Source organism: Sander lucioperca, chromosome 20, assembly GCF_008315115.2.
Source record: "Sander lucioperca isolate FBNREF2018 chromosome 20, SLUC_FBN_1.2, whole genome shotgun sequence".
NCBI lineage: Eukaryota > Metazoa > Chordata > Actinopteri > Perciformes > Percidae > Sander > Sander lucioperca.
The window spans coordinates 785,256-806,637 of record NC_050192.1 but is presented as its reverse complement, the minus strand read 5'-3'; the positions used below and the strand labels follow the sequence as shown (position 1 = coordinate 806,637).

Sequence of the window (21,382 nt, the reverse complement as noted above, 5' to 3'; positions counted from 1 at the left end):
TGTTTACATATTGCAATGACTGAACTTCTGTAAACTACTTTTTTGAAATAAAGTTATAAAATAAATAAATTAAAAAAAAAAATTTAAAAAATACAGGGACGTTGTAGAGAGTCCTCTGGTGGACTAACTATGCAACGCCAACACTCATAACATGGTTGAAGGGGGTTTCATCAGTTTATATTTTATTTTTTAAATATTAATTTATCTGCCATTATAAATGCCGATACCGATCGTTTGAAATATGCCTAATATAATGCTCTAATCATGACTGATCAAACTCATCACACATGATGCTCAGTGAAAGAGTTACTGGTTGTTTACAATGGATTGAGATTTTATGTTAGTTTGTTATGTTTGAGGTGTGCGTGTGCTATGTGCGCATAATGCCAGCTGCAGCTACTGGAACAGTTCAACTGTCAATTCTGCATTATTCCACAATTTCATAGAAATCCAGAAGGTAATAAATCTGAGCAATATAGTTTGGGTTTGATTATGTTTATTGTGAAGTGAAACAAAACGGAACATTGCACTGACAGTGTGTGCTGGCGTGTGGTTTAGACGCCAGACCAGCGGCTTCACGATGCGGCAGCTGCTATAGTGACGACCTCTGGCCTTCCACTGTTCTGCTCTACACAGGACACGTGAACGGAGCCGTCCCTGCAACATACACAAACAATGATATAAAAACAATCACATCAAGTGACCCACGCTCTGATCCTGGACGGGGATATATACCTTTTCATGGTCACCACAGTATCGATGTCGTGGTTCTCCTCTCTGGGCTGCAGGTTTCTTAAGACAATCTATACATTATACACACAAGCAGACACATGGTTCATTGAGTTATTAATAATAATGGATGAATGCTCATTTTTACATTTGTTCTTGTTTTGTTTTTTTTACAAACCCCAATTCCAGTGAAGTTGGGACAAACTGATCGACTTTAATTGGGGTTTTTTTGCAAAATATTCACTCATTTTGAATTTTATGGCTGCAACACGTTCCAAAAAAGCTGGGACTGAGGCATGTTTACCACTGTGTTACATCACCTTTTCACTCAATAAGTGTTTGGGAACTGAGGACACTAATTGGGGAAGCTTTGTAGGTTGAATTCAATCAAGCAAGAATGGCATCAAATTCAAAAGGAGTGAACAATAAAGTTTATCAGTTTGAACATTAAATATATTGTCTTTGTAGTGTATTCAATTGAACATAGGTGGAAAAGGATTTGCAAATCATTGTATTCTGTTTTTAATTTACGTTTTACACAACGTCCCAACTTCACTGGAATTGGGGTTTGTAAATAAGCTCTGCTGATTCTTAAAATCACAAACGTTCTGATCAGTCAGGAATAGCTGTGGTTTGAAATATTAATAGCCACTTTCAGACTGCGGGCTAAAAACACACAAGAATCTTCTATATGATGGAATATTGGCATTACAATGTGCCAAAGGCCACCAAGTGTGGGCTTTCACAGGCAAAATGTTTCTCCAGGGGCCCCTGGCCCTCGCTGGCTACTTTTTTCAGCTGGCTGACTACTTATTTTTGGTTACACTTTACTAGAAGGTATCTACATAAGAGTGACATGACACTGTGATGAACGTGTCATAAACATTATAAACAAGTCATAAACGTTTCTGACATAACGCTTCTTTTAATAAGTCTCATTTGGTTTTTGTCATGACAAGTTAGGGTTAGAGTTCATGTGTCATGACAGTGTCATGTCACTCTTATGTAGATACCTTCAAGTAAAGTGTTACCATATTTTTTGCAAAGCCTTGCACAGTTGACATAAACCCGGGAGGCAACCAGAGAACTTGAAGGTGGTACTCGGCACTCCGTAGAAATTACGATGTGTACGTGGTCGGACATTTGATCCGTGTCTGTGACTTTCTATACCTTAGCTAGCTTTTCTGGCTGCTCCGTGAGGGATCTCTGGTAAATCTCCAGACAGAACGAGGAGAGTTCCCCCCCTCCACTCAGGACGTGATGTCTGCGGGCAGGGAGGGGCGTGCCGGATGGGAGGAGAACGGTGAACACCTCCGCTCCGGACTCATTCACCTCCTGCAACGTTCACACCCCCCCACCAAGCCAGACGGGAAAAGATTAGAATGGATGTGTTACATCGGTTAGATAGAGTAAGATCCACTAATCACTGAAGTACATGCAAAACAGATTGATATTCCCTATCGTATGGTGTGGTTTTAATTGACCAGCGTACCTTCACTAGTATGTCAGTGGCAGATACATCCACTGTGACGGACTCTTCCTCGGGGGCGAGACCATCTTTGCCAACCAGCAGGCCTGCTTCCAGCGCTGCTCCCACGGCAATGACCTCATCAGGAGGCGCCGAGCTGAGGAGCTCCACGTCGAGAAACATCTCGCGGATCATCTGCTGGAGGCGAGGGATCCTTGCCGAGCCGCCGCAGAGGACCACCTAAAATACACCCATCACGTGAACGACGTTGCATTTATACAATGATGTGTACAATGAGCCAGAGAGTATTTGGGTCAGTCACCTGTGCGTTTTCTGACTGTATTTGATGGGAAGTAAAGTATACGCGTTAACCCGCCTCACACGGACGTAATCAAGCCTCCGAGTTGGTTAGACTCTCAGGGGAATGGTAATACGCTTGTTTGTTTGTTTGTTTGTTTGTTTTTAGCAACAAAAGCCGTTTTCCGCCCAAATAGTTACAGGAACGTAGTTCTAGGAAAAGTCCACTTCTAAACAGATCTACTAACTACTCTCCCCCAAAACTGTTTTTTCCGTTTGCATTCTCACTGGCCAAGTGGCCATAGGGACTATAGGAGGGGTAAGGGAGTGATGTAAGGACAGCAACGGTCTTTATAGTGTTAAAATCAGAAAACAAATACACCAAAAAAAAGTATGAACTAAATACTAAATCTAATGTATATAGCATATTTGTCATAATTTACCAACAATTATCCCGAAGAGAAACGTATCTCTCTCTCTCTCTCCTCCACCTCTGCCTGCTGCGCTGTGGACGTGCGTGTGCGTGCGTGCGTGCGTGCGTGCGTGCGTGCGTAACGGCCGGCCAGCCGCAGGACACGCTTGTGGAGTTTAACTCCGAAAAGACAGTTAACCACAGGTTCCCGTTATGTTATGATGGACATGTGTTGTGATATTTAAACAAACGATCCGTCAACGGTGAAATAAAAGCCTCTTATTTACGAGAGCGGTCTGAGAGACCTCCAGCTGACAGCGGGGTCTCTGAGCATGACTGGCCCAGCGACGAGCTAGAAGCCGGGGCAGGGGCCTGCTGGCTGTCGCCTCACTTCATGGAGCTTCTCAACTCTGAAAACTTTGAAGCAAATTGTCAATTCGGCATCAGTTTTCGCAAGACTGCCTATATTCGAAATCTAAACAGTTCATTTCTCGCCTAAAACGTTGTCAGAAGTGAAATTAGTGATGAATAAGATGGTGAAAATTGTCCCGTTGTTGGTCTGTCTGTACCAGAAACCCGACCCTCGTTGACCTAGGTTCATATGCTGAAAAGGGAACAGAGAAAAGAGCCTGCCCTGAAGTAGGAGCTGAAAGAGTTACAGGAACTGCTGCCAGAGGGACTTAAAAATCCCCAAATTGGTCCAGTCGGAACACGCGAAAAAAAAGGTTCTAGAAATTTTATGTTCTAGGAACTGCAAAAATCCCTCCGGTCGGAAAGTGGCTAAAGCTAACCACAGTAAACCTTAATGGATGGTCGATAATGGATGAAATATGGACAACAAAACTATCAATACTTGATCGGAGTGTGGATTTATTATACCCAAGTCGCTGGATAGAAAGTATTTTGTACGGGCTACGATCTCCCTGGGGACGGGACAGCGTCGGAAAGCCACAGCCGTTAGCTTTCAGTAAGAAGACGGTACGGAGCCAGCGCTTACCGATGTTATTAAATCATCAATAAACTGCACATTTTGTTATCGTATATGACAAGCTCGGTCTCAGAGGGTTTAAGCGCATGCACGGACAGTAGCCTATATAATAAGGTGACCATTTCTCAAATGAAAACCGGGGGGGGGGGAATTTGAGTTTGCCGCCAAATATGTGATTTTGTTTTTAATTGCTTTTTATATGCTTGTTTTATGTGTTGGTTTTATTGCTAATCTGTTTTTCATGTGCTATATGTGCTGTTTTTACTGTAAAGTATATTTGAGTACCATGTAAAGCACTATATAAATAAAATGTATTATTATTATTATTATTATTATTAATAAATATCATCAAAATAGGCCTATCCGATGTTCTTAACTATTAAAGAAAACAGGGAGACAATCCAGTTCAATGTAATTTGACCATTGTTAACTTGTTGCATGTAGACATACTGGTAAAATTGGGTACTAGCCTAACTATTTTTTTTTTTTTCAGATTAAATGATTGAACCTTAGTAGGCATTAGCCTAAAAACTTACAATTTATTAAAAAAATGACTCACGTAAAACCATATGTAGCCCTAATATTGGATGCAGTACTAAAGAAAATGGAAAGACAAAGATGTGTGTTAAAGCTGCTCTAAAGCAGGCCTACAATTTTACCAAACCCTGCAGAGCAGCACAAAGCAGAATTCCTACAATTCAACAGGACAGTGAAGTGTTCTCACGTGTTTGTCTGTGGTGTGATCACATAGACCATATAAAAAAAAACGACGCGAAGATGTCAACTCTGTTACTCAAGGTTGGTTTTTTTTTTACTCCAAACAGCAATGTTTTTTTATTTCTTATATACACAAATCAACTCCTATATTTCTTAGGTGAAAGTTTGGGAGTGTATGCATATATTGTATGTGTATACGTATATATGTATAGATGTATGATTAGATGTGTATAGGGGTGCAGATGTATGTGTATATGCTTATACATAGATATATTTCCTTACTTTTTATTTATTTAATTCACTATGAGGGTTGTTTTTATTATTATTATTATTATTATTATCAGCACTGGGTGGACTACATACATATGTACATATATATATATATATTTTTTTTTGCAAGGATATGATAATGGTATTGCTTTGTACGGTAATGGACTATTATCAAGTGAAGGAATTGCAATAAAAGTATATATAAAAAATTAAAAAAAATAGCAATGCTATGTGTTATTAACACAGGCCACCAAAAACGGGGACATCTGGTCACCATGCCCCGGTGCGGCTGTCATCATAGAAAGCACATATGGCTGTAAAAACATCCCCCAAACACACACACACACACACACACACACACACACACACACACACACACACACACACACAAAATACCTGGTTAATGTCGCTGGTGGAGAGTCCCGCCTTCTCCAGCAGGGGTCTGATGGGCTGGATGCTCTTGTTGAAGAGTGCGGAGCAGAGCAGCTCAAATCGAGCTCTGAAAAAACACCACACTGAGGCTGTCATGTCGGTAACAACTACTTAACCACAAATTCCATTAGCATACAAAAAATATTTCTGCATATCAATATACTGACAATAAATGCTGACACTAAATCTGCTCCTTAAGGCAAAACATTTCAATCCATGTTATGCAGTTTTAAACAAATCATTGTGTGTTTCTGGCACATTAATTCAGTTGCAGTAGTCCATGGTGCCTCTGTTTACAGTAGTGCATGTGTTTTGGTTATTTGCAACTGTTTGTTTTAAGCGGACTGTTTGTGCTTTCAATCTTGTCTCTGTTTTGTCCTTTGAAGAATAAAAAAATAATAATAATAATTAGGGCTGTCAATCGATTAAAAAAATTAATCTAATTAATTACATACTCTGTAATTAATTAATCAAAATTAATCGCATACATAATTAACGGTGCCTGAACCGATACTTTTTAAGAAAGTAAAAAAAGAAAAGAAAACAAAGGGTACTAAACAACAGTTGATGACATTAAAGAACGGCTTGTTTATTGCTAAGGCCATATGACAAATGTCAAAATTAAATGATTTAATAATAATGTATAAGAATAACAATAACTTATTTCACTGGTAAATTGCTGTTGAACGACAAAAACAACCACCAGGTGGGAAAGGGACATTTACAATAACTTCAAATGCACCACGAGGCTGTTGTTTACCAATTTCATTGAACGCACCGTCTGTGTTGTTTTTCCGACGGCTGAAACACAGTCAAACTTTACACCGTTTAGCGTTAGCTGTCAGTATTTTAACCACTTTTAATCCAGCTACTAGCTAGTGGTAGGCTGCGGCTGTCGACAGACATATATAGAGTCTACTCTATATATGTCTATGGCTGTCGAGTATAGTGTTAACTAGCTAGCGGTAGGCTAACGTTAGCTGCTGTCGAGTATAGTGTTAACTAGCTAGTGGTAGGCTAACGTTAGCTGCTGTCGAGTATAGTGTTAACTAGCTAGCAGTAGGCTAACGTTAGCTGCTGTCGAGTATAGTGTTAACTAGCTAGCGGTAGGCTAACGTTAGCTGCTGTCGAGTATAGTGTTAACTAGCTAGCGGTAGGCTAACGTTAGCTGCTGTTGAGTATAGTGTTAACTAGCTAGCGGTAGGCTAACGTTAGCTGCTGTTGAGTATAGTGTTAACTAGCTAGCGGTAGGCTAACGTTAGCTGCTGTCTAGTATAGTGTTAACTAATGTCACATGCAGCGGTGTTTGTGTTGCCTGTATCGTCTTCAGAGCACCAGAGAGAAGAGCAGACATATCAGTGGCACCAGATTTCGGTAGCCAGGGTTGGCAGGAAGAAGATTTTTACAAGTAAATGTTCCAGTTAATGATCCAGGCAGCACATTCTCGTCTCCCTCCTTCATTTTACAGTCGAATGGTGGCTAGAATGGCTGGAATGGATTAATCTGCGTTATTTTTTTTAACGCGTTATTTTTTCTCAGATTAATTAATCGAAATTAACGCGTTATTTTGACAGCCCTAATAATAATTTCAAGGTGCAATATTTAATACTGACAGCTAGTGTTTAAAATAGTTACTGCAGTACAAATTCAAAATACTGGAGAGAGTCGTCTCCCCCGCCCCCTCCTCTCTAGACTCCAAGTTCACGTTGGTTGCCAGGCTGAGACCGCAGCATCCACAACAATGTTGCTAGACGCTTGTCTCACATAGCCAGACATTACTCCACAGCACAGCGGAGTAGCTAACGTTAGATGCTGGCTATATTGACAGTCATAGAAGCCCGTGCTCACGCGGAGCTCTGTAACCAACTGACAGACACACTTTTTTCCGGTTTAGAATTACGGTAGGAACCGCTAAAAAAAATAACGCTACCTTGCCGTCCTCTCCACCCGAGTGAACACACTTTATTGGCTTAGAATTACGGCAACAATCGCTACAACACACTGCAAACTCACGGTCCTCTCTTCCAGATCTACAGCCCCCCCCCTCTTTTGGCTTAAAATAACTCACTGTTGTCGGCTACGGCCGCTGAACACGCTACACGCTGTAAACAGCCGTGGTCGTCCGGTAACGTTAGCTAGCAGTAAGCAGGGTTAGCATGGCGGCGTTAGCCAGGACCAGTCGAGATCACTTTACTGGCTTTGTCTCAATTGTTTTTGCGTGTAACCAACTCGGGTAGCCTAGAAATCTAGACACACCCTAGCAGCAGCAAATGTAATTTGCAGCCAGGGTCAGTCTAGCAACTCTCCGTTGGCTTGCGAGCTGGATAAACCAAACTCTAGTCAGGCCAATCACATCGTGTATAGAGTCGGTGGGCGGGCTTAACATAATGACGGCAGAGTTGCGACGGTTCCGCGTGAATTCCCTGCTACTTGAAAACAAAGAAGATGGCTGCTGCTGCTGGCGAACAGCTGTCTTTGGAATCGGCTTTGGCCACGACTCTGGAAGACTTGGAGTTCAGCTTTTCTTTGAGAAAAGAACAAAGAACGGCACTGAAGTCATTCTGAAAAAAGGAAGATGTGTTCGGAGTTTTGCCAACCGGATACGTTTAATCTATCAACTAGCGTTGCTCTCGTTGGTTGTGGAGCTATCCTACTGCGTGAAAAGGGAATTTGAAAGCCAACCGTTTATCCCGCCCCTCGGATTGAGCCCTGCCAATGGTGAGTTCCCAGACCCAACATCTGGATGTGGGTCTGGCTTGTCAGGCTACAACTCGGGTACTCTAGCTATATAATTCAACGTGAGTACACGAATGTTGAAATGACATAAAATGACCTGTGGGCTATGCTATGCAGGAGAATCTCAACCCTGATAGGCTTTCGCGACACAGCGTCTGACTGAATATGCGAAATATGGCGTCTATTCGCGTTGACTTTATATGTAATCGTGCCACGCAAAACGCTTCGCTTCACATTTGGTGCGCGCACACACCATTAGGTATTGTGTTGCATCTTTACAGCTCATATGTATCTAGATTATCTATTGGTTCTATACGTGCACTAATGCCTACGTAAAGCTGGAATATAATAGTCATCTGCGTAGTGAAGTGGTGTTAAATCTAGGAAAAGCGTACCTGGAGATATTGCAGTCAAAGTCCATTCCCTCGTGCAGCGAGTCAACGAAGCAGTTGGCTGACTCCAGCGAGGACAGAGAGTGTTTGGCCATGTCGGCTCCGTTCATCAGCTTCATCATCGCCCGAGCGTTGGTGCTCACGTCATGCTTAAAGGTGCTGCGCAGCAAACACAGACAAATGACATGAGGATGGCTGTCAAATATAAACAAGCTATGTTACACATTGTATAGGTGCAGATGTGTGTTTGTTAATCCGGATACAAGATTTTAGATCACAGCACCTCAGCACCTCTCCAAAATAGTTTCAACACAAACATTAGGCCTCCTTCACATTGGCTGCGTGGCGTGAGCGTGTCAGCTGCGTGGCGTGTCCGTTTTTATTTCGGCTCCCAAGGTAACAGGTTAAAGCTTGCACAATGCATGCGTGACACGCTCGAGTCGCACCAAAAACGCTTGCATGCTAGAAATAGGACCGACGCCTATTTTTCACACGGCACGCAAGCGTGTTGGAAGCGTCTCCAGGCAACATAGAATAGGAAAAGATGTTTGTATGTTATTTTGACACAAATACATTTAATAAATGACATGCTGATGTTTGAAAGTCTCTAGGTTTTGACATGAATGCAGATATAAATTTCTTTTTAAAAATTGTATTTCAGTTGGATTCTAATAAAACAATAACATGGACTTTATTATCTCAGGAAAGGGAATTGAAATATAAAAATATATATATCGAAATATGTGCAAACACAAAAATATTGACAAAATAAAGTTGAAGAACATGCTATTATTTCATTTTATTGATGGGAAACATCCATGTGTACAGACGAGGCTAGCAGCAGCAGCGCCGCGTCAGACACCTTTCTCGTGTGCGAAGACATAGAAAACGCCACGCAGCTGACACGCAACAGAAATGCCACGCTCACGCCACGCTCACGCCACTCAGCCAGTGTGTAGGAGGCCTTAGAACCTACAGGACTGTTGTATTAAACTGCATTGGTATTACCCAGCTGTACTTAAACAACTGAGTATACTTATGCCTTTGCAGAGGACAAGTCGCAGTACAAAGTTCACTGTTCTGCGATGTCCATCTGTCATTTTTGAGCGAACGGCAGAAAACCCAGTAGCTACCGTTTGAACTCGGCGGCGAGGTGCTGGGCCAACGCCTGGGTAAATCTCTCTCCGCCGATGCTGTGGTCAGTGTGGGTGTTGAGAACCCGGAACATTCCTCCGTTGACCTGCAGCGCGGTCACACTCAGGGACGTCCCTCCCAGCTTATACACCAGGACATGGCTGTCAACACAGTACAGGTCAATGTGAGGGGGAAAAGAAAAAAAAATTGCATAGAACGGATACACTTTTATGTCTTAATGAGTCAATTAAGCAAAAAACAGGTCAACTCTAATAACATGCAACACGTGCTGGGAACACAGCGCTCTTCCTTTTCAGCAGCAGCGTACCTCTTTCCAGAAGGACAGTCCTGTCCGATGTTATAGGCCAACAGAGCAGCGGCAGGCTCATGGATCAGCCTCAGGACATGGAACCCTGCAGCTTCAGCTGCCTCCCTGCACAAGGCAAACGGCCTTTTTTGTTTAAAAGGTTTCGAGATCTGACAACAAGACATTACAGTTGTAGTGGGGTAGTAATGTGGCCTACCTCAAAGCACGCTTCTGAGCCTGTGCAAACTCAAAAGGGACGGTGATGACCGCCTCGGTGACATCAGAGCCAAGAGCCGACTGAGCCGTTTCTGTGAAAATGGGAATGATCCATTAACCTACTGTTCTACGAAGCATGTATCTGTATGTTTGTGTGTGTATGTGTGTGTGTGTGTGTGTGTCACAAACTACCTTTCATTTTGTGGAAGATGAGTTTTGCAACATCCTCTGGAGCGATATATCGTGGGTGTTCTCCTGCTGTAATCTCATAATAAGGCTTCCCTTGTCTGTTGACCACCTGAACACAGTACAGTCGGTCAGTCAGTCAGTCGTCGTGGGCTCAACAGCGAGTGTTTTCAGAACTACGACTACGAGACGAAACCGACACGCCAGCATTGCTTCTGACTGAAGACGAACAGCATCAGAGAAATCAATGTGAACGCAGGAAACAGATCTATGTTGTAAAGCATGCTTTCACACTGCCATCACTCCCCACTTTGGCCACTCACCCACTTCTCTACACACTTCTCATTCCAATATGCATCTTGCACACTACTTTGCACTATTACTTTTTGCACTTTACATCCCACTCCATGTGTACTTGTCTTGATATTATGTCTCATTTGTATATTTGTATTTTTGTATATTATGTTGATATGTGCCTATATGTACATTGTTGTCTCTATTGTACAGTATGTGTCTATATTACTAGTTGTCTACTGAATGTCTACTACTACGCGTCTATTTGTCGAATGGATAGAGAGTTCACACCTAGCAAAGTCAAATTCCTTCTGTATGTAAGTATACTTGGCCAATAAAAACGGATTCTGATTCTGATCAATGCAGACGATGTCGTGCTAACAAGACAAGACACAGAGTGGATCAGTCAACAAACTCACCTGACACTTGGTCTCTGTTTTGTGAGCTTGTGTCTCTGGATCGTCAAAGCTGTGCATTCAGAGACAGAGGAAGAGAAAATCTATTAGTCACTCTGGGCAACTCTTTTAGTAATATATGCCAGGTCCTTTAGATCACGAATAACTGCCTCCTCAAGCATTAAAGTCAAAAGTCAGGCTACTAATTATTCCGTGAAAGCACAAATGGTCTCAGAAATGACATTTAATGAGACACCATGGCTTCATTGTTGGTAACCACAGTGCATTTGCTGAACTAATAACACGTGTTACATAAAGGCTTTTCCAGACAGATGAAGAGCTCCAGCTTCAGTGGGATAATAATATTCAACACAATAGTTCTGCCTGCTGACATATTTAGATTGGAATATTTAACAAGTAAGTTGAGCTATTATGATGACTGTGTCACCAGTAGCTTTAAGATTTGCAAACAAGACAGTATAAAAGTATGTCACCTTCTGCCCAGCACTTGTTTCACTTTAACAACCGTATTGGCAGCGTTGCGGACCCGTCCTTGCTTTGCTGCGATACCTACAATCTGCATAAGACAGAGATCAAATCAAGCAATGAGAAGACAGGCTTTACAGCCGAATCACACAACCATCAATAATGGAATCATTTGGTTTAACGGAAGACAAACGATGTGTTAAGTGGTGGAATTCGACAACGTTCCACGCAATACACAACAATATAAAAATCAGACAAGGTCTAAAAAGAGCACAAAACTTTGATTACCTAAAAACTATAAAAAAAAAAAAAAAAGGTATGATAACTGAGGTGAAGAGATGTGAAGTATATGTTGTACCTGCTCAGTGTCTCTGTAGCCCACAACAGCTGGAGTCACTCTGTCTCCTGCATCATTAGCCACCACGTCAGCCCGCCCATCCTAAGACACACACACACACACAAATCATTTCAGTTGCCAAAAGTGTATCCGAACCATTTTCTGTTCCTGCAAGTACAGCTTGGCAATATACCAATACACTTATTAGGGTTGAAAACAATGAATCAATTAGTTGATGATTAGTTAATCCATCCGTTGGGTGACAGGGGCAGCAGCTCCAGCAGGGGACCCCTAACTTACCTTTCACAGGCAACATTAACCAGCTTTGACTGTGAGATGCACCTATGATATCTCCACCTAGTCCTGGGTCTTCCAAGAGGGCCCCCGCTAATATGCCTAAAGACAAAGGTATCTAATTACCAGTCGAGCCCTAAGTTACGGACGACCAGAAGGGGAGCGTGCCTATGTTCCAACAGCCCTATGTTCCCACATTTCTAAGATTTTTTTTCCAGAATTAGGCCCTATGTTTCCACATTTCCTTTTTCATAAATTTGTATCAGATTTGATCCCCCCTTCTCCCAATTAGGTAGCCAATTACACCCAACCTATTATCCAGTAGCAATGGACTACTACTGGGGTGGTGATGGCGCAGTCGATATGACACGTCTTTGGTGTGGGAGATCAGGGTCCGATTCCCACTGTGATACATCAACCAATGTGTCCCTGAGCAAGACACTTAACCCCTAGTTGCTCCAGAGGAGTGCAACATCTGACATGGCAATTGTAAGTCGCTTTGGATAAAAGCGTCAGCTAAATGACATGTAATGTAATAATGTAATGTAACTACAGATGGAATTTAACCCTAAAATCTTAGAAATGAGGGAACATAGTGCTGTGGGAACATAGGGCCTAATTTTCAGTGAAAAAAAATTCTTAGAAATGTGGCAACATAGGGCTGACCCCACCAGAAGAATGGGATCCCGGTTCCAGGCTGCCTTGAAGTGCATGGTGGCTGGGCTGAGGCTCACCCTTAGGGGAGGGTAAGCTGAGGTGCTTCAGCATCTGGGGTTCCAAACAACGTTATGTTGTCCATGCTAGTCTAAAGCACAACAGAGCTCCAGAACTGTTAGAAAAACACTAAAAGTAAGCTATGGATATCTATAGCCTATCGTTAGAACCATAGACTGTAAAAAAAACTGTTAGAATTTAGAACTATCATATATGAAAGAACTTCATTCATCTCATATGTAACGTTAGTTTATTAGCATATCAACAACTAGCGTTATGTCAGTGGGGTTTTGGAGCTGAGATTAGTTCCGCCACTATCTTGTGAACCAGGAGAAAAAGAACACCGTAAGAAAAGGCCGGTGAATAAAACGGAGCGTAACTCACCTTAAATATCGCAGCACAAGCGCAAGTATATCCGAAGTGAACTCCAATGGCAGCCATGCTGAAAGTTCTCAATGGAAGGGCTGCCCCACGCGCATGCGGCTCGCCTACTCGTGTTCCGCTCCCAGGAACAACTTCCGGTAGAAGGTTTTCAGAATAAAGGTATCTATGAACCTACGGAACTCGGAACAACGTGATTATTTGATAACATATGCTACAATAACACAATGCAAAATGTATAAATAAAATCATGATATCGTTTTTTATTTTTATTTTTTATTTATTTTATTTTTTAAATACGAATTTTAAACCCAGAAACACATTTTCTAAATAGAAAGTTCTGACCTTTTATATAGGCGAAACTAATACCACAATGTAAAATTGACTCTATTACAAGTAAAATGCCTGCATGAACCTTACTTAACACAGGAGTATTTACAGGTTAATGTTCTTGAGGTGTCAAAAGGATTGGTTATGCAGAAAGATGGCTCCTGTGTGTTAGGCCTACAGTATTTATTTTGTTTGTTAGTCCGTTTGCACTTAATGTCTGAGTTGCATTTTAATATTATAGCTGGTGGAGGATAATCTTAATTTACTCTTGGTATGATCTGTAAATATCGTAGTTTTTGTACCTGTTAATTAAAGTTTCAGACGTGATGACGTCAGTCTCTGTGCTGCAGGAGCTCGACTGAAAGACTGCTGGCAAAACAATACTTTATTAATAATTAATTCTACAAGGGAAATTTCATATCCATAAAGCGAAATTTTCTAAAATCTCGGCCAGCTTTTACTCACTTCAGAATTGAATTTCGGATTTTTTTTGAGTCTATCCAAATTATTAATAATAAGAAAAGTATTTATATAGCTGATGTACTGCAAGATTTGGTCAAGTAAATGTGATTATATAACCTACATTCAATTTCTTTGTATTGTATTTTCTGTATTTTGTATTGTTTTCCATTTTTTTAACCTTCTTTTTTTCTCTTTGTGTATTGAAGTGCCTTTTTATTTTATTTTTATTTATTTTTTTTATCATTAAGTAAGGTTGTAATGTTCTTTGGATGGAAATAAATATCTTTTTGATATTTTTTGTAAGTACGATGCCGAATTGTTCAAACACTTTATAACATATTTGTAAAGTTTGCAAATAAAAAAATTAAAACTGAAGGACTGCTGGCTGGGTTACGTTACCCTGCGTAAGCATGAACGCCTGGCCAATAGTAGTGTGTGAATGCTATTGAAGGGCGGGTCTTGGCGTGGCCATAGTAGGATTCGTAAATAATCTACTGTCTATGTAAATAATACGGGGCTGGGACACCATGTAGCTAATAATAACGCCAAACGCTGCCATGTCGGTGTTGTCCCTCGCCGTTCTGCTGCTGGTCAGAGGGCTTACCTTTTCTGCGGCAGGCGACTGTGAAGGTTAGACAGCATGGTGTGAGGAAAAGTTGTACAGTGTTGCTAACCCTATGTTACCAACACTACACTGTGCTGATAGCAGCAACAGGTTGGTCAGCTTAGCATGCCTGTGGGTGGCCACACAGTTCTCCAACCATAATCTGCTTTTGTGTGTACGAAAGAGTAGTAACAACCCCAAACTTTTAACCTTTTGTTAAATCATTTTACAACGACTTGAGAATATAGTAGTATATGAGTTATGTGTATGTTGTGGAAATTTATCTAAAATGGCATCACTATAGCCAGTGTTGGAAGAAGTATTCAGATCCTTTACTTAAGTAAAAGTACTAATACCACACTGTGAAAGTAGTAGTCTGTTACAAGTAAAAGTTTTGCATTGAAAATGTTACTTAAATAAATGTATGTGAGTATCATCAGGTAAATGTACTCAAAGTAATACAAGTAAAAGTACTCAATGCAGAAAAATCCTCACATTTTAACTGGGAATGATCCAATCAGTTGTGTGTTTAATGGTCTGATCATCTCAGCTGGACTTGTAGGCTGTTATATTGTTGGCTAGTTTAATTTATAATAAAACATGGTATTTTATAAACTACATGTGTTTAGTGTGCAAAAATCTGACTGTGTAAAGTAACTAGTAACTAAAGCTGTAACAGATGAATGTAGTGGAGTAAAAAGTACAATATTTCTCTCTGAAATGTAGCGGAGTAGAAAGTGGCATGAAAAGAAAAGACTCAAGTAAAGTACAAGTACTTCAACATTTGTACTTCAGTACATTACTTGAGTAAATGTACTTAGTTACATTTCACCACTGACTATAGCAGTGATTCCCAACCAGGGGTGTGCCAGGGGGGACTACATGTAGAATGTTGTGGAGCACCTCAGCTAATTTAAAAAAAAAAAAAAAAAAAAAAAAAAAATAGAAATTATGATTTGATTAAAGGAATATATCAACACAGGAATCTTAAACTAGTAGCAAAAAGTAATGAAAATATAAGCTAAATGGTAGAAATAAATAGCTGATTTGCTAAAACGACAGACTAAACAGTTCAAATAGTTGGCTAAAAGTAATAATAGTAGTAGTATTATTGCTGACCAAACCAACAATATTGACAGTTCAGTTGTATGAAAAAATTAACAATACCCACTATTATTTAAAGGTGCCGTAGGTAGGACTGTGAAGATCCAGGACTTAGCCAAAAAATTTGAACATCAACAACTTCTCAGTCCCTCCCCCTTTTCTTCTAAAGCCCAAAACGGTCTCCTAAGCCCCTCCCCCCACAAGGGAGAATGAATGCGTGTATGCATTGGTGCATCTGAACAGGGAGAGGTGGATTTTTGTAAATCTCACTCCAGGCTGTAGGTGGTGCCAGAGGAGCTGGATTTATTTTAAATGACCTGCTTCATGTAGTTCTACTGGAACATAGGGTCAGTTTCAGCAGATATGACAGAAAGTTAGTTTTATAAGTCTTACCTACTGCACCTTTAATGAATAGTGTAATCCATTTGGAACACTTTGGGTAGGGGAGTTCGTCTAACAGGGCTGGGGGGCTACTTCAGATCATCAGGTTGGGAACCACTGGCCTATAGGATATAGCTTGAGAGAATTTCAAGGCAGCAAACGTAAATAAAGGGATGAGTTATATTTCACAGTATTTATTTCACACTTGGGTCCCATGTCCTGCACACTACAGTACTTCCAATACAGGCCTGTCTACTTATGCTATAGCCAATAAGCACATAGCTGTACAACAACACACAATTACACAATTCAATTCCTGTATTCAAGTAGGTTACTGGATATATTAAAACAGACGCCAGGCTATACTCAACACGTTCATTTTGATCTCATTTATATTTATTTTTATTGTTTATAATTTGGAGCGAGGGTGGGTCACAGAGCATGACATTGGAGTCAGAATAATCTACACATCACATACATGCACCATACACATCTACAAAAATTAAAACACAAACTCATTTTACTATAACAGATATGTACCAGGAATGGGCTTAATTGGTACACTATAATAATATAAATGTCTCTCTCTCACACACACACACACACACACACACACACACACACACACACACACACACACACACACATACATACTAACAATGAACTGCTGTGCAGTGTGTGTGGACTTTCTCAACAGACTGTATGGCAGTCTGACGTCAGCCCACAGTGAGCTCACTTCTTCCCTGGTGGAGGAAGAGCTGATCCAGGCCTGCACTGTCGCCCAGGGGAAGGAAGCGAGGCTGGTGAGAACACAGACCCCAAACTCTTTCTGCCATGTTATGTAACCATATTAGCAGAGACTTGCATTTCTACAATTGGACACCTACTTGTCCATTATCGTCTGTCTTGAACCACCAAGGCACAGGAGAGCCATTGCTCTAAATCCACCCTTTCTTTTTTAAACTGACAACCCTTCCAGTGTCCTCCTTTTCGAAAGAGATTTTTGATTTTGCAACAGAGTAAAAACAGACACCACTCTACACAGCCATATTGCCAAACAGATATTCTACAAACCGCCCAGATTATATTGCATGACAATCTTTTGTGTTGTTCGATGACATTTCTTAAATCATTTTGTTCTGCAATATCTGCACACTCCAGAATCTTTCCCAACCGTAACCATACTGTAGTGGCCATCAGTATGGTTAAGGTTGGGAAATATTGTGGGTATGGCAATTCAAACACTTTGCTAAGGTTAAGAATAGGTTTAGATCTTTCAAGTGTATCTGAAAGCGCACCTCAGCCGACCCTTCTTCAGTAAGGACCTCTTGACCAAGTCTTTGGTGAGCGGTCTGGGCTTCGGTGAAATGGTGTTCAAGTTCAATACTTTATTGCCATGTCAACACAGTTGATTGGAATTTGTCTTGGTGCCAATCAGATAAAAAAAAAAAGGCAATACATACACAGGAACATACAGTACATAAAAGACAATCACATAGACAATCATTCAAACCAGTAAAAAGCTGTAAAGACCTTGTGCTATTGCAACTTCCAATGACATGTCTTGTGCAGTCTATAAAGTGCATTTGAATAAGGTGCATTTAGTACAGGTTTACTCTGCAAGGTGCCTGAGCATTAAGGAGCCTAATAGTGGCAGGGTAAGTACTGTTACTGAGCATTAAGGAGCCTAATAGTGGCAGGGTAAGTACTGTTACTGAGCATTAAGGAGCCTAATAGTGGCAGGGTAAGTACTGTTACAAAAGGGACCTGGCAGGGTGGGAGGGATCGTCTAGCACTTTCTGTGCTTTATGGCTGGTCCACGTGGCGTAGATAGAGGCTACAGATGGGATGGCATGTCCTATAATTTTGGATGCGGTGTGCACCACCTTCTCCAACTGCTTCCTCTCTGAAGAGGTGGAGTTACCATACCAGACAGCGATGGAGAAGACTAGCACGCTTTCCACTGTGGCTCTGTAAAATTGGAGTGTTTCATGTCAGGGGTGGAAATGAATTGTCTCTAATGTCAATGAACTACTTTCCATGTGAAGTGCAGAATTCACCGATATGAACATAGTTCCTAGGATACTGGGCTGATTTTCTATGTTTCTGTGCTGTTAGTGTTACTACCTGGGAGCCAGTAGTGACGCAGCGACCCGCGTCACAGCATCGGTGTCTCGACCTCTGGCCTCCCATGTCCCCGTTGAGAAGATCTGCCAGCGCCTCAGCAGCAGAGACACGCAGATCTGTCAGCTCAGATATGGTAAAGTGTGTTCAAATACACCACAAAGACTAACCGTTGGTTTGTGCGTGGACACAATTTAAAGCTTGTTTCTGTGTGTTGCAGAGCCTCAGCTGAAGGATCTGAGCAGCGACGGGCTCAAAAAGCTGAGAGTCTTGGAGCTGAGGAACATTCTAGCCTCGTGGGGTGAAGAGTGTAGAGGCTGTCTGGAGAAACACGAGTTTGTCAGCCTTATCCAGGAGAAAGCACCGCTGCATGCTCACAGTACGGAACTATGAATAGTAGCTCCTGCCCCTTTCTCATCCACACTGCAAAAAAGTCAATTCACTTTTTTCTCTTGCTCCATTTTCAAGAATATGCACACTGCAATCACTACACTGCACTGTTCCATACCGCCACTCACAGGAAACATCTGTTTGTTCACTGGTACAAGTGTTTTCCAAGCTGAATAATAATAATAATGTATACTTTATTAATCCCGCAAGGGGAAATTACAATGTTTTCACTGTTGTTATTACACACATTACGCACAGGCCTGAATTACACACACATGCTCAGTACCTATACATGCACTAATGGAGAGATGTCAGAGTGGGGGGGCTGCCCATGGAAAGGTGCACCGAGCAGTTGGGGGTTTGGTGCCTTGCTCAAGAGCACATTGGCAGTGCCCAGGAGGTGAACTGGCACCTCTCCAGCTACCAGTCCACCACCATACTTTTGGTCCATATGGGGAAGTCTAACTGCGTGTCAATCACTGCTCATGCACACACATTCATTCTCCCTTGGGGGAGGGGCTTAGGAGACCGTTTTGGGCTTTAGAAGAAAGGGGGGAGGGACTGAGAAGTTGTCAATGTTCACATTTTTTGGCTATGTCCTGGATCTTCACAATCCTACCTACAGTACCTTTAAATGTATCCAGAGGCCAATGTGACATCATTGAAATGTGCGTGTTTTGTCAATTAACAGTAATATAAAACGGAGAAAATAGCAAATCTTCATGCCAGAACATTACATTACATTTTTAGTATTATAGCAATTAAAATATTTTAAAGATTCTTTTTGAAAATGAATTTTCTGTTAATCTCCTAATCATGTTAGCTGTATTTGAAAGCATAGCTTACTATATTTTTGTGCATATGTGACTTTCTTCTCTATGACACCCTGGGTTCTCCCTGGGCTCTGCAGAATCTACAACCTCTTTATTTATTTTTTTACAAAGGAAACAAATTCTCTAATAATAAATACAAGAATTTATACAGGGTATTTCTGACCATAGTTTGGATTATAGTCAGGCCTGAGGGTTAGTACCTGGCCCTACTATATACATCATATGAAATCAAGGAAGTAACTAGTGTATGTTGTCAACAGACAAAAGCATTTCAATAAGTAGTTAGGAATATTAACAGCAGTTTTGTGGAACTTCAGGTTGTGTAAAGTTAAAAAACAAGTCCACCCTAATAATAATAACTATTTGATATTGCACCTTTTACAGACAAAGTCACAAAGTGTTTACATAACATTCTTAAAATTAGACCTGTAACAGTAAAATGAACAAGCAAACAAGAAATAAAATACCAATTGAAAAAAAAAATTCTAAAGACTTAAAAACACAATTATAAACATGAGACATAAGCCAGTTTACAGTTTTTCTCAATCGCTTTGGCACAATCGTTGAATGACTACTGAACTTTGTCAAACTACATATGACTGTTTATATGAACATTAGGTCAGTTGTTCACATGACTCTAGTCATTTATCATTGCTTTAGTTCTAATTGCACTAAGTAAGCCTAGCAGATCAAAATAGTTTGCATTAATTTGCTATTGAATCATATTACTCTCAAATGCAACTATGTTAACCCTTGTGTTGTCTTCCCGTCGACCACACAACTTTTAGTTTTTTCTGGGTCAAAATTTTAAATGAAAACATTTTTTTCAAACTTTTTTTTTTTTTTTTTGGACCCTTGTCACTTTTCCCGATGTTTTTGCCGATTTTTTTGTCACTATTTGACGGTTTTTTTTTCAGGGATTATTTTGATGTTTTTTTTTCAGCGATTTAAAAAAAAATGTTTTTGTCATTTTTTTTCCAGCTTTTTTGTCACTATTTGACGTTTTTTTTTATCAGCGATTATTTTGTTGATTTTTTTTCAGCAATTTTTTTTATTTTTTATGTTTTTGTCGATTTTTTTCCCCCCGCATTTCTGAAGCTTTTTCCAACATTTTTGTCACTTTTTTTCAACGTTCTTTTGTGATTTCTTTCTTCAAATGCTATAAAATTAAATAAAACACCCACATTCAATAAAATTAGTGAACTGATCATTTATTTGACCTGTGAAGAGTAATGGTTGTATGGAACCATCATGTTATTTTTTGACAATTTGGTTGAAAGAAACCCAAATTTCTGATATAGAAACTTTCTAAAAATGGGTCAAATTTGACCTGAGGGCAACAGGAGGGTTAATAACTCCCACACTGCAATGCATTCTCAACACTGCCCACAAAGATGAAGATTAAAAAGTGCAAATGTAGCAAATAAGCTATCTAAAGAAAAGTCCAATGAAATGTATAAACAGGAGGATGAGTTCATGTAACTGGATTGTAAAAAAAATCCTTTAACAATCAGTGAAATAAATTTAAATGAATTTTGTACAATGCTTGCGTTTTTTGTCATTTATTCCACTCCTCGCCGTGTTTGAGTCCAAGCACGTTGTGTCATAGCCTGGTCCTACCAGACTCTGGTCCATTTCATTTGTACAGAGAGTCTGGCCTCTCTCCATTAACAAGTGTTAACTTCCTTGAAGGCGGGTACTCTGTTGAAGTTTAAAACTATTGGATCTGCCCAGAGCCACTCTGGATCTGCCATAACCAATCGCTAACATTTGGTCGTGACGTATGCCATGCGCATGTGCAACAAGAGGGGAGACCGACAACGGCGACAAGGCTTGTATTTAGCATTAGCATCGCTAGCGTTAGCCTTAGCCAACTCCTTCACCACTAACGGAGCGAGCTGGAAAATCAAACTGTTCCCGAACCCCGTGGGGAGGAGGGCCACAACATCATGGCCACCAACACAACTCA

The 21,382-nt window shown here is 40.7% G+C and overlaps 2 protein-coding genes and 1 long non-coding RNA gene across 3 annotated transcripts; 2 read left to right on the top strand and 1 right to left on the bottom strand.

Annotated features, from left to right (window-relative positions):
• Positions 1 to 476: 476 nt before the first annotated feature.
• On the bottom strand, positions 477 to 13,306 carry hspa14 (heat shock protein 14). Its single transcript, XM_031288201.2, has 14 exons — positions 13,189 to 13,306; positions 11,818 to 11,898; positions 11,468 to 11,550; positions 10,998 to 11,046; positions 10,291 to 10,396; positions 10,100 to 10,190; positions 9,904 to 10,008; positions 9,575 to 9,736; positions 8,445 to 8,600; positions 5,278 to 5,380; positions 2,222 to 2,437; positions 1,900 to 2,064; positions 736 to 803; positions 477 to 657 (listed from the first exon to the last, which is right to left on the bottom strand). The coding sequence occupies exons 1-14, from the start codon at positions 13,243 to 13,245 to the stop codon at positions 576 to 578; spliced, it is 1,524 nt and encodes a 507-aa protein (XP_031144061.1). The 5' UTR covers positions 13,246 to 13,306; the 3' UTR covers positions 477 to 575.
• On the top strand, positions 7,330 to 21,034 carry LOC116042082. Its single transcript, XR_004103105.1, has 3 exons — positions 7,330 to 7,433; positions 12,799 to 12,804; positions 21,023 to 21,034. It is a non-coding gene; the product is annotated as an uncharacterized LOC116042082 (long non-coding RNA).
• On the top strand, positions 14,436 to 18,771 carry cdnf (cerebral dopamine neurotrophic factor). The gene is made up of 4 exons (XM_031288204.2): positions 14,436 to 14,607; positions 16,742 to 16,869; positions 18,185 to 18,326; positions 18,411 to 18,771. The coding sequence occupies exons 1-4, from the start codon at positions 14,535 to 14,537 to the stop codon at positions 18,581 to 18,583; spliced, it is 516 nt and encodes a 171-aa protein (XP_031144064.1). The 5' UTR covers positions 14,436 to 14,534; the 3' UTR covers positions 18,584 to 18,771.
• Positions 21,035 to 21,382: the final 348 nt, after the last annotated feature.

What these genes read in the sequence shown, in the direction of transcription:
- hspa14 (XM_031288201.2), bottom strand. Translation starts at nt 13,245, where the DNA reads ATGGCTGCCATTGGAGTTCACTTCGGATATACTTGCGCTTGTGCTGCG. An exon ending in GACTGTCCTTCTGGAAAGAG is followed by an intron (nt 9,737 to 9,903) that starts GTACGCTGCTGC and finishes CTGTGTTGACAG; the next exon opens with CCATGTCCTGGTGTATAAGC. An exon ending in TTTGACTGCAATATCTCCAG is followed by an intron (nt 5,381 to 8,444) that starts GTACGCTTTTCC and finishes GTGTTTTTTCAG; the next exon opens with AGCTCGATTTGAGCTGCTCT.
- cdnf (XM_031288204.2), top strand. Translation starts at nt 14,535, where the DNA reads ATGTCGGTGTTGTCCCTCGCCGTTCTGCTGCTGGTCAGAGGGCTTACC. An exon ending in TGCGGCAGGCGACTGTGAAG is followed by an intron (nt 14,608 to 16,741) that starts GTTAGACAGCAT and finishes ACTGCTGTGCAG; the next exon opens with TGTGTGTGGACTTTCTCAAC. An exon ending in GATCTGTCAGCTCAGATATG is followed by an intron (nt 18,327 to 18,410) that starts GTAAAGTGTGTT and finishes TGTGTGTTGCAG; the next exon opens with AGCCTCAGCTGAAGGATCTG.